The 10,435-nt window shown below is 48.9% G+C and overlaps 1 protein-coding gene across 2 annotated transcripts in view; it reads left to right on the top strand.

Annotated features, from left to right (window-relative positions):
- The window catches only part of Tmem114 (transmembrane protein 114), a 19,396-nt gene extending 11,418 nt beyond the window's left edge, over window positions 1-7,978 (top strand). The window contains exons 3-4 of one of the 2 annotated variants that reach the window (XM_008829955.2): window positions 5,124-5,261; window positions 7,734-7,978. In XM_008829955.2, the coding sequence (XP_008828177.1) occupies window positions 5,124-5,261; window positions 7,734-7,966 (371 nt within the window). In that variant the 3' untranslated portion in view covers window positions 7,967-7,978. The remainder of the gene's footprint in view (window positions 1-5,123; window positions 5,262-7,733) is intronic. The other variant, XM_008829956.1, reaches the window with a different exon arrangement.
- Window positions 7,979-10,435: the final 2,457 nt, after the last annotated feature.

Raw genomic sequence — 10,435 nt, forward strand, 5'->3', positions numbered from 1 at the left:
CCCCTCCCCTCCCCGTCCTCCTTTCCCCTCTCCTCCTTTTCTTTCCCTTCTCCTCCCCTTGTTAACTAATTCAGCTGTCCCTAAACATGGAACAAATGATGAATTCCATGTCCTGTGTGCGAATTGCTGGACATTCCCGCACCATGCTCCATCATCCCCTTCCTCTACTGAGTATATGGGATAGCCCTGTGATCAGAGCCAGTGCCCTCCAGCCCTAGACATTGGTTCTAACAGAATTTGTATTTATTTCTAAATGCTTTATAAGTTTTTATTCTTTTAGATAGACTTACTTCTTTTAGATAGCATTGGTCCCAAGCCAAGAAAGCAATTACGTTAACAGCAACATTTACATGGGAACACAATGTGACAGGCATTCTTCTGAGTGTTGGCTGTCTTTTTTCCCCCTTTTAAATGTGTGAGCATGTGCTTATGCATGCTTGTGTGTGTGCACGCACACGTGTGTGTAAAGCCAGAGGTTGATGCCAGGTGTCTTCCTCTATCACTCTCCACCTTATTTTTTGAGACAGGGTCTGTCACTGAACTTGGAGCTCACCCATCCAGTTACACCGTCTGGCCAGTGAACTCTGGGACTTGGCCTCTCCAGCACTGGGGTTACAGGTGCATGTGCTGCTGCACCTGGCATGACTCAAGTCTTCATGTGTATACACACAGCACTTTACCAACTGAGTCATTCCCCAGTCCCTCAGTAGTTTTTCGTTTTCTTCAAGTACTGTATCCTCAACATACCACCTTAAAGGACAGATGCTCCTATCTCTATTAACAGATGAGAGAACCACAGTTTGCAAGATTGTATCCTAGCTTGCTATGGCCCCTTGGCTGTCAGATGATGGTGGGAACACTGGAGCCCCAGGGAGTGTGGGTGGCAGGTGTTGGGCAGATCCTGGTACAATGGACAGATACATGTGTCCCAGCTTGCCCTAATGCTGGCTTGTGCCTGTTGGTAAAGGTAGATGACTTAATAGCTTTTGATGGCTGTTTGGCTCTTAGACACACTCCAATTTGGATGATAATTCCTGTAGGCACTCTATCAATATATCCACGGGGGGACCCATCTGTGAATTAATCATTTTTGTCTCTGGGCCATGGAGGTAGGTTCATAGCAGACACTGTCTATTCATCTATTGAATTTGGTAAGTCCTAGGGGCCTGAGGAGATGGCTTAGTGGGTAAAATGCTTGCTGCACAAGCATGAGGACTTGAGTTTGGATCTCTAGCCCCCAGGTAAAAGATGATTACATCTGTGCTTTTGGGGGCAGAGATAGGCAGATCACGGGGACTCAATGACCAGCCAGTATAGTCAAATGGGTGACCTCCAAATTTAATGAGAGAACCCATCTTAAAAAATAAGATAAAGAGTAACTGAAGACACCCAATGCTGACCATGCTTCCACATGAATGTGCACACACGTCTACGTACACCTGTATGCACAATGACATACCCTGTCCCCAGTATCCCAGAATTCTGGAAGAGATTTCTGTATCACATCCATGCCTCCAGATTGGAGGATTTTCCCCAAAGTACATGCAGAGATGTGGTTTGAGGTGGGTCTGTTTCCAAGTTCAGCAATACTTGGAATCAGCATTCACATTCCAAGACCATAGTCCTGAAAAAAGAATTAACAAAAAATTACAAAGAATAAAGTGCACAAATACAAAAAGCTAATCCAATGTCAGTGTGTTTTACAGCTGTCCCACGGGGAGCCTGTTCTCACCCAGATGGTTAATAGAATGTGTGCCACAGCACCGCAGGGCTGTGGGGCCAAGCAGCCACTGGAAAACGTCATTAATTTCTACAAGAAAAATGACCTCATCTCTCAGGCACGGTCTGGGGTGACATCAAGCAGGGGGCCCTGGCCAGCTGGGCCACCTTTCACACCTGCTGCTTATGTTTACCTGAGGCTTCTCCTTAGGAGAAAGGAAAGAGGTAGGAGGATAGATCCCAGACCTCCCCTCCACATGATCCTCCCTCTACAGTGATCACAGACGCCTCCTCCAGTAGCTCTGGAAGGGAGTTCAGTCTGCCCTCCTGGACTCACAAGGTTGATGGCACTACAGGGGGCGGATGACAAAGTGGTGTGGTGACCATGGAGGTCAGAGACAATTATCATCTTGACTATTTTTATGACTGGTAGATGAATTGGTTCTTTTTCTGTGGCCTCAGTCTGAGTGAGGTTTAAGGAAGGAAGACGTTTATTTGGCTCACTGTGCTAGAGGTGCAGGGTCCGGGGGTGACCTCTGATGATAGTGGCTCTTCCCCCTCTGCCTCCTTTCCTTTCCTGCTCCTCCTCCTCTCCTTCCTCTTCTTCTCCCCTTTTCCTCCTCTTTCTTCTCCTTCTGCGTCTCTGCCTCCCTTTTTAAAATTTGAGGCAAGGTCTCACTGTTGTTCAGTAGCTCAGGATAGCTTGGAACTCACTATGTAGCCAAAGCTGGCCTTGAAATCACAATCCTCCGGTCTCAGCCTTTGTGCACTAGGATCACAGATGTGTCATGGTTTCTTGAAGGCAGAGCCCCTAGGCAGTGAAGAAATTCATGGGCTGACAGACAGGGAGCTGAGTGTGTTCACATGTTCTGGTCTCTGTCCTTCTTCTTATAAAGCTACTGGCATCTCACTGTCCTCTAACCTTAATCACCCTAACGACCTGACCCCACATCTAAAAACTGCAGTCAAGATGTTCCCATTCTCTGTTTTTGTTGTTGTTTTGTGTGTGTTTCTTTTCCTGCGGCTTTCCTGTCTTTCCTTTGCTTTATTTTGAGACAGGGTCTGTGCTGGATGCTTTAGTGTCAACTTGACACACCTGGGTAGAGGGAGCCTTAATTGGGGAATTGCCTCCGTTGGACTGGCCTGTGTCCATGTCTGTGGGGCATCTTCTTGATTTTTGAGTGATGTGGGAGGGCCCAGCCCAACCGTGGGTGGTGCCACCCATGGGCAGGGTTGTTCTGTATTGTATAAGAAAGCAAGGTGAGCATGGGCCAGGGGAACAAGCCAGTAAGCAACATTCCTCCATGGTCTGTGCTCCAGCTTCTGCCTCCAGGTTCCTGCCCTGAGTTCCTACCTTGGGCTACCTGATGAACTGTGAACTGGGAGATGTAAACCAAATAAACCTTTTCCTCCCCAAGTTGATATTGGTCAGAGTGTTTTGTCACAGTAAAGGAGAAACAAACTAGAAGAGGGTCTCATGCAGCTCAGGCTGACCTCAAACTCCCTATGTAGCCTAGGCTGGCCTCAAACTTCTGATCCTCCTGCCTCCACCACCCAAGTCCTGGGATTACATGCATGAGTCACCACACCTAACACTTTCTGTCCTCTTGTTGCCTCACCGTGAAGTCCAGATTTCAACAAATAAACCCCGGGGACCACCCCCCACCATGTCTGAGCCCCAGCAGAAGGAAGGGTCCCAGGTCACGATGCTGAACATCTCTCCACGTGGCCATGTTGCCCTTTTGTCCTTACACACACTGAGCATCTTGTAATTTGTTGCATTACTGCCCTGCATGCATGTGGAGAGGGAGGTTCTGGGGTGTGAGTGGTGTGGATGAAGCCCACAGCCTCATGCTGTGAGTCGTCAGCCATGATACCCAGAATCCTAGTTAAGCATCTCTCACGCTTCCTTCCCTTCCTCTCATTTCCTAGAAATGGCCATTTCTGCCTCATAAAGCACACTGGGCCTCTTTCTTTCTTTCTTTCTTTCTTTCTTTCTTTCTTTCTTTCTTTCTTTCTTTCTTTCTTTCTTTCTCTCTTTCTCTCTTTCTCTCTCCTTCTTTCTTTCTTTCTTTCTTTCTTTCTCTCTCTCTCTCTCTCTCTCTCTTTCTTTCTTTCTTTCTTTTTTCATTCACTGTCAACAAATGCCAGTTGAGTGTGCCATGTCTGAAGACTAATGCTAGAAAGAAACTCAGGAAAGCATCCAAGAAGATGACTGTCATTCATGGACTCATGACCTGACAGGAAGGCAGAGAAGTGACTGAGGTGCCTTGAACGCTAGATAACAGATGTCAGGATCATGTAGCTATGGGGAGCTGAGGGGCCCCAGAGGATGTGGATGTGGCATGAGGAAATCCCAGAAGAAATGAGGTCTCTTTTCCCTGAATGATGAGAGGAAATTATTATTTTAAATCTCTCTCTCTCTCTCTCTCTCTCTCTCTCTCTCTCTCTCTCTCTCTGTTCAGCCATGGTATATATGAGGGAGCCAGAGGACCACCTTGCATGCCATGCCAGTCCTTGCCCTCCACCTTGCTTACAGAAGATTCTACTGTCATTTGCTACACCAGGCTAGCTGGCAAGCAAGCTTCCAAGAATCGTCCTGTCTCTCTACCCCCGACAGTGTAGGGGCACTGTGATTTCTCACATGCGCTACCATGAGTGCCTAGCTTTGTGTGGGTTCTGGAGAATCCAACTCAGGTTGTCAGGCTGATGCAGCAAGCACTTTTACGCACTGTATATTTATTTTTAAGATCATGAAGACTTTTTGGTGTGTAGTTCCCTCTGAGACACGGAGTGAGATTAGGAGATCCCTCCTCCTCAGGGATGCAAAATGAGTCACATGCCTTGGACTCATGAGACAGCTGTAATTTAATGACAGGGCTTGGGGCAGAGACAGAACATGGGTTTAGGTTATAGGGCTTTATGAGACCCTTCTCCAGCCTCCTCCACCTATTCATCACTGTCTTCTGCTGCTCAGGGAACTGGATTTCCCCGGACCCTTGGTGTTCATGTCTATCTTGAGTGTTGCCATTTACTTATTTGCATATTTACTTATTTGCATGCTCATTGGCATGTCAGTCCACAAGGACTGATGCTTGGTTGATTCATCCCAGTTCTGCAGAGTGAATAAGGAAATAATACAACACCTCCCTCTAGGGGTCACAAAGAGTTAGTGAGGGGTGCTCACAGTACGGGCTATGCACAGGGAGCCTGGACCACTGCTCTTGTTTTCACTGTTATCATTAGAAGTGGTATTTTTTCCTATCGTAGAAATACAGTAAATGCTTGTTGATTGAACATTGGATGTTAGTAACCCCCTGTGGTGAGTCATATATTCATTCTCTCTCTCTCTCTCTCTCTCTCTCTCTCTCTCTCTCTCTCTCTCTCTCTCTCTCCTCTCTCAGCCATGCATGGGACGTTTGTGATCCTGTTGCCTCTTAGTCTGATCCTGATGGTGTTTGGAGGCATGATGGGGTTCCTGAGCTTCCTCCTCCGAGCCCACCTGCTCCTGCTGCTCACTGGGAGCCTCTTCCTATTTGGAGGTAGGCTTCCACCTGGTGGGGCCCAAGCTTCACAGCTGGATGGGTATTGACGACTGTGCAGGAACCCTCTTCCAGGGCAAAACCTCAGCTCCTATTATTCCCCCCATCTGTAATGTCAGACATGAGGGAAGGGGTTTCAGCTTGGAGGGCCCCAGATCTCTGATGCTAGGAAAGAAATAGGAAGGGGAGGCAGCCTTGGGACAGTCTGGGCCATCTTGCTGCAGAACAACCTGTGTGTCACCTCTGTCACCTGTCTGGACTCATGATGATGACCTTGGCCTCTTGCTTACGGCTGTGGGCTGACAAGAGACTCTGGCCCCCACTTTTCTTGTCAATTAGCTGTTCTGATATGGGTCTTATGAAACCTGATTAGAAATCAGACTCGCTGGGCACAGAAGGACACAGGGACAGTCTCAGCAAGCAGAGCTCACAGTAAGACAGAAGAAAACCATCATCAGAGACTGCAGGCTGGGGCTGGAGACAGTGCTCAAATGACCCCCAATTTCATTAGCCATGAGGAGCAAGTTCTAGAGACATACTGTCCATCCAGGTGATTATAGTTAGCACCAGCTGAGAGGGTAGATTTTAGGTGTTTTCACCATAAAGAAGAGTTTGTGTGAGGCAACCTGTGTGATCAATAGTCTTTCAAGCCATTTCATCAGTTACACACATGTCAAAACCATGTGCTTCATACTGTGAATATGTATGAGTGTAACCTGTGCAGAAGGCAACACAGTAGGACCTGGCTATGCATGCCCGTCATCCCAGCACTCAGGAGGCCGAGGCAGGAGGGTCCCAAGTTAAAATCCAGACTGTGCGACATAGTGGTGAGACTCTTAAAGACATAAAACTAATGCCAGTGCCAAACCAAACCCTAAAATCTCCCCAAACTCAAACTCAAATCTAAACCAAAACCAAACCAAACAAGGTCAAGCAGGCAGACATTGGCTGAGGTGGTTTTCTTTAAGTGACTCCCAGCTGGCTGCTCTCTGGCTCCCTGTGTTCAAAAGAAAAAGATAGGGGCTGAGGAGATGGCTCAGTGGACAGGAATGTTTACTGTTCTAGTACAAGGACCTGAGTTCAAATCCTCAGCACCCACGTAAAGAGCCAAGTGTGGTTACACACATGTCTGTAACCCTAGCACTCTTGGGGGCAGAGACAAGAGCAGGCTATCTGTCTGTCCAGCTCCAGGTTCAGTGAGCTACCCTTGTCTCAAGAGAATTAGGTGGACAGCAAGAGCAGGACACCTAAAGTCCTCCTCTGGCCTCAGTATGTACACATAAGTACACACACTGGCACACTCATGTGCACAACACACACACACACACACACACACACACACACACACACACACAGGACAGCTCTTATACAATGTGAGCCTGGGACCCTCAGAGGGAGAAAAACCAAAGTAATGTCTGAAGGTGAAGATAGTGCAAGGCCCTGCACTCCAGCCACCCACGGCTATTCATGGTGCTGGTGCTGATGGCCAATTAGCCCACTCTGATTATTTCTCCTATTGGCACCACCAGGCCTGACTCCAGTGGTGGCCTTCTCTGATCTGGAGCCATGAACCAACTTGTGTGGCTGGTACCATCAAGGGATCAACTTATTCATTTAATGATACTTGATGTTAAAAAAAATCACAGGCTGGAATGGAGCCTAGTAAGAGCTCAAGGCCTTGGGATGTGCAAGGCCTTGGGTTCCATCCACAGCAGGACAAACACAAAGTAGAAAAACCCAAACAAAGCCAGCCAGTGGCTGCCACTCTACCACACAATCCTGACTTATCTCAGACCTACTGTGTACCAGCACTGTTGTAGGTGCTGTGGACAAGCAAAGTAGGCCCAGTGCCCACCCTCCCAGACTCATTCTAGAGGTAGATGCAAAGGCAAAATTGTAACTGTGACCTGGGCCCCCGTGGGTAGCTGTGGAGTCACAGGGGTGGGGTGGGGCGGTGTGTGACCTACTCAGGATCATCCAGAAATAGAGTTAGGAAGAAGGGAAGGGAGAGGAGGGTACAGCAGGCAGAGGGACCGGCTCAGCAAAGGCTCTACAGGAGACAAGGAGAGTGCTGAGGAGCCCCTGATTGGGTTGAGGGGCAAGGACGTAAGGGAGGAGGAAGGGAGGGAAGAGGGGGAGAAAGGGGAAGCGAGGCAGATGGAAGTGGAAGATGAGAGAGGAGAAGGAGGGAGGTAGGTAGGAAGTGAGGGGGAGGAGGAAGGAGGTGGAGGAGTGGGAGGTAAAGGAGGAAGGAGAGTTGGGAGAGGAGGAGGGGGAGGAGGTAAGGGGAAAAGAGGAGGGACATAGAGGAAGAGGTGGTAGTGAGGCAGGAAGAGGAGGCAAAGGGGGAAGGGGAGGAGGAGCTGGGGGGGAGGGAGTAGAAAGGGAGGACAAGGAGAGGAAGGAGGAGGGAGGAGGGAGGAGGGGCAGGCCCAGGAAGTTTTGACTCACCCTTCCGGTCCTTCCCTGCAGCCATGGTGACCCTCACTGGGATCAGCATCTACATCGCATACTCATCAACTGCCTTCCGTGAGGCGCTGTGTCTTCTGGAGGAGAGGGCTCTGCTGGACCAGGTGGACATCCGCTTCGGCTGGTCGCTGGCCCTAGGCTGGATCAGCTTCATTTCTGAGCTGCTCACTGGGGCAGCCTTCCTAGCAGCTACCCGTGTGCTCAGCCTGAGGCAGAGGCAGGATCAGGCTATCTGAGCTTGGTCACTGTTGGAGGTCCAGGGTTTCATGAACTCAACTTAGTAGGCTGCAACCTTCTGTTTCTCAAAGGCCAGAGGGGCAGTGGTAGACCACTGTGGACTGAGTTCTGGCCTAGCTGCTGTCTTCTTGCCCTTGGCTGCCCACTTTGCTGTGTGTTTGCTGTGTGTCTGGTGGACCAGAAGAGGAGAGGGAATGTGGAAACCACATCACCTGAAACAAGTACCAATTCCCACCACTCCAGAGCTTCTCAGCTCTGTGCTGCTCTGTGCCTCCCCAGGCTTCATTTTGTCCTCAGTTGACATCTTTGTGTTTAGTGCCCAACCCTAGGCCAGGTGTTAGCCCAACCCCAGGCTTAAGAGGAGAGCATTTCCTGCGTGGGTGGAGCTGGGTGCTCAGGCAGGAGTCAGTATGAATCTGCTTCTGTCAGACTCCAGCCGCAAGACAGGAGGTGGCAAGTCTCAGGCTGAAGAAACTCCCAGTTTTGGTCCCAGTTTGGGATGAGATGGCAACACCATTGTCAGCATCATGACGTCACCACTTTCACATGATGTCAACATCCTAATATGACTATCAGTCTCATGACATCACTCTCACCATGACATCATCAACTTTGCCATAGCATTATAATCTTCACGACACCATCATCCTTATCATGACATCATCATCTTTACATCATCATCTTCACCATGACATTCCCCTTCATGTGACATCCTCTCCATTGAGATGTCATCATCATGGTTGACACTGAGTACTTTCTGTGCATTCTACATGCTAGTTATTTAGTCAGTCAGCAAACACTTGAGAGAAGGTCATGACCTGCCGGAACTGAGAGACAGTGACTGCAGGACTAGCTTTGATCTCTGAGATGACGTATTATTGAGGAGGGAGGAAGCATGTAGCCGGGAATGAGACCTATGGAGATAAGTCCGTCAGGGTAGGGAGGAGAAACTGAGGCACAGGCAGCCCAAGTTAATTGGCTCAGAAGCACAAAGAGGAAAAGGGTTGCAAGTGGGACTGAAACTCGGCTGGGGATTCTAAAACAGCCCTTCCTGCCAACACCTGTACCATTCCACTTCCTGTCTGCCCCTAGACTCAGGAGCTGTGAGGCAACGTCTGTTCTATTTATTTTGGAGAAGTGTAAACACAGTGGCTGTGCAGCCCGTGCAGGCCCACAAACCCTGCTGGAGGCTGGCCACTGCAGATTCAAAGCCAGAAGTTTCCCAAAGGGAGGCCTCCGCTACCAGAAAGGCGGTCTCTGCTGCCACCTGCTGGTTACGTAGTGGAACTGTGTCAGTAGTACACAATTCTCTTTAAGGGTATTTATTTAAGCCTCTGAGCACCCAGAGGCGGGACAGTTCCACGCGGGAGTTCTCAACTGAGCGATTGACTCCGCGCACCAGGAGTCGTGGCCATGTCTAGAGACGACATTGGTTGTCACGGCTGCGGTGGTGTTACTGGTGCCTAGAGGCTGAAGCTGCTGTGAAATATCCTATGTACACACAGGACAGCCCCACAGCACCTTCCCAGCCCACAGGTCAATACGCTGAGGCTTGCTAAAGAACAGAAGGAATAATAACAAGGTAGGTGTGTGCTCAAGGAACTAACAGCATCGAGAAGAAATTCATTCATCCATCCATCCATCCATCCATCCATCCATCCATTTGTGCTTAAGAGACACCAACTATGTGTCAAAGAAGTCTGGGGAAACCGTCAGCATGTTGGTTTAAATAGTCAACTTGACACAACTTAGAATCACCTGGAGGGTCTCAATGAGGGATCATGTAGATCAGGTTGGCCTGTGGGGGTGTCTGTGGCAGACTGTCTTGACTTTCATTAATGTAGAAAGACCCAGATTGAGGTTTTGGACTGTATGTGAATAGAGACGGGCATCTGAGCACCAAGTATGCTCTAATTGCCTTCTCCTTTGCTGGCTGCTTCAAGTTCCTGCCTTGATTTTCACCCTGCACTGATGCACATATCTTGGAATTATGAGCTAAAATAAACGCTTTCTGATTTTCGTAAGGACATTTCATCAGAGCAACAGAAATGAAACTAGAACAGTGGGGACAAGGACCCTTGTGCTAATCTGTTTACAGGGAAATAGATGATAAGCATGCTACCCAGTAACACACAATTGACTTGTGATTAATGTTGTCACAGTGATAAAGTGACCTGCCAGGAGAGACTGTCAAAAGAGGCCTCTTACAGCAGGAGACATGGTGGTATTCAGGCCTGGAAAAAGACCCTGCATTCAAGAAGCTGCAGACCAGGCAGGTGACGGCAAGTGCAAAGGCCCTGCACCAGGCACAAGAGAGTTGAGGGAGAGATGTAGTGGGTGAGGGAAAAGGGGGGCAGGAGGGTCATGGCCAGGGGTGCTGACTGATTCCATGGGGTCAGGATTCTGCTGTTCTGTACTGTCCTGGCCTATCCTGTTCGATTCTATTCTAAATCTCATTCAGATTTGAG

Source organism: Nannospalax galili, unplaced genomic scaffold (genome assembly GCF_000622305.1).
Source record: "Nannospalax galili isolate Female #2095 unplaced genomic scaffold, S.galili_v1.0 scaffold32, whole genome shotgun sequence".
In the NCBI taxonomy this organism is placed as follows: Eukaryota; Metazoa; Chordata; class Mammalia; order Rodentia; family Spalacidae; genus Nannospalax; species Nannospalax galili.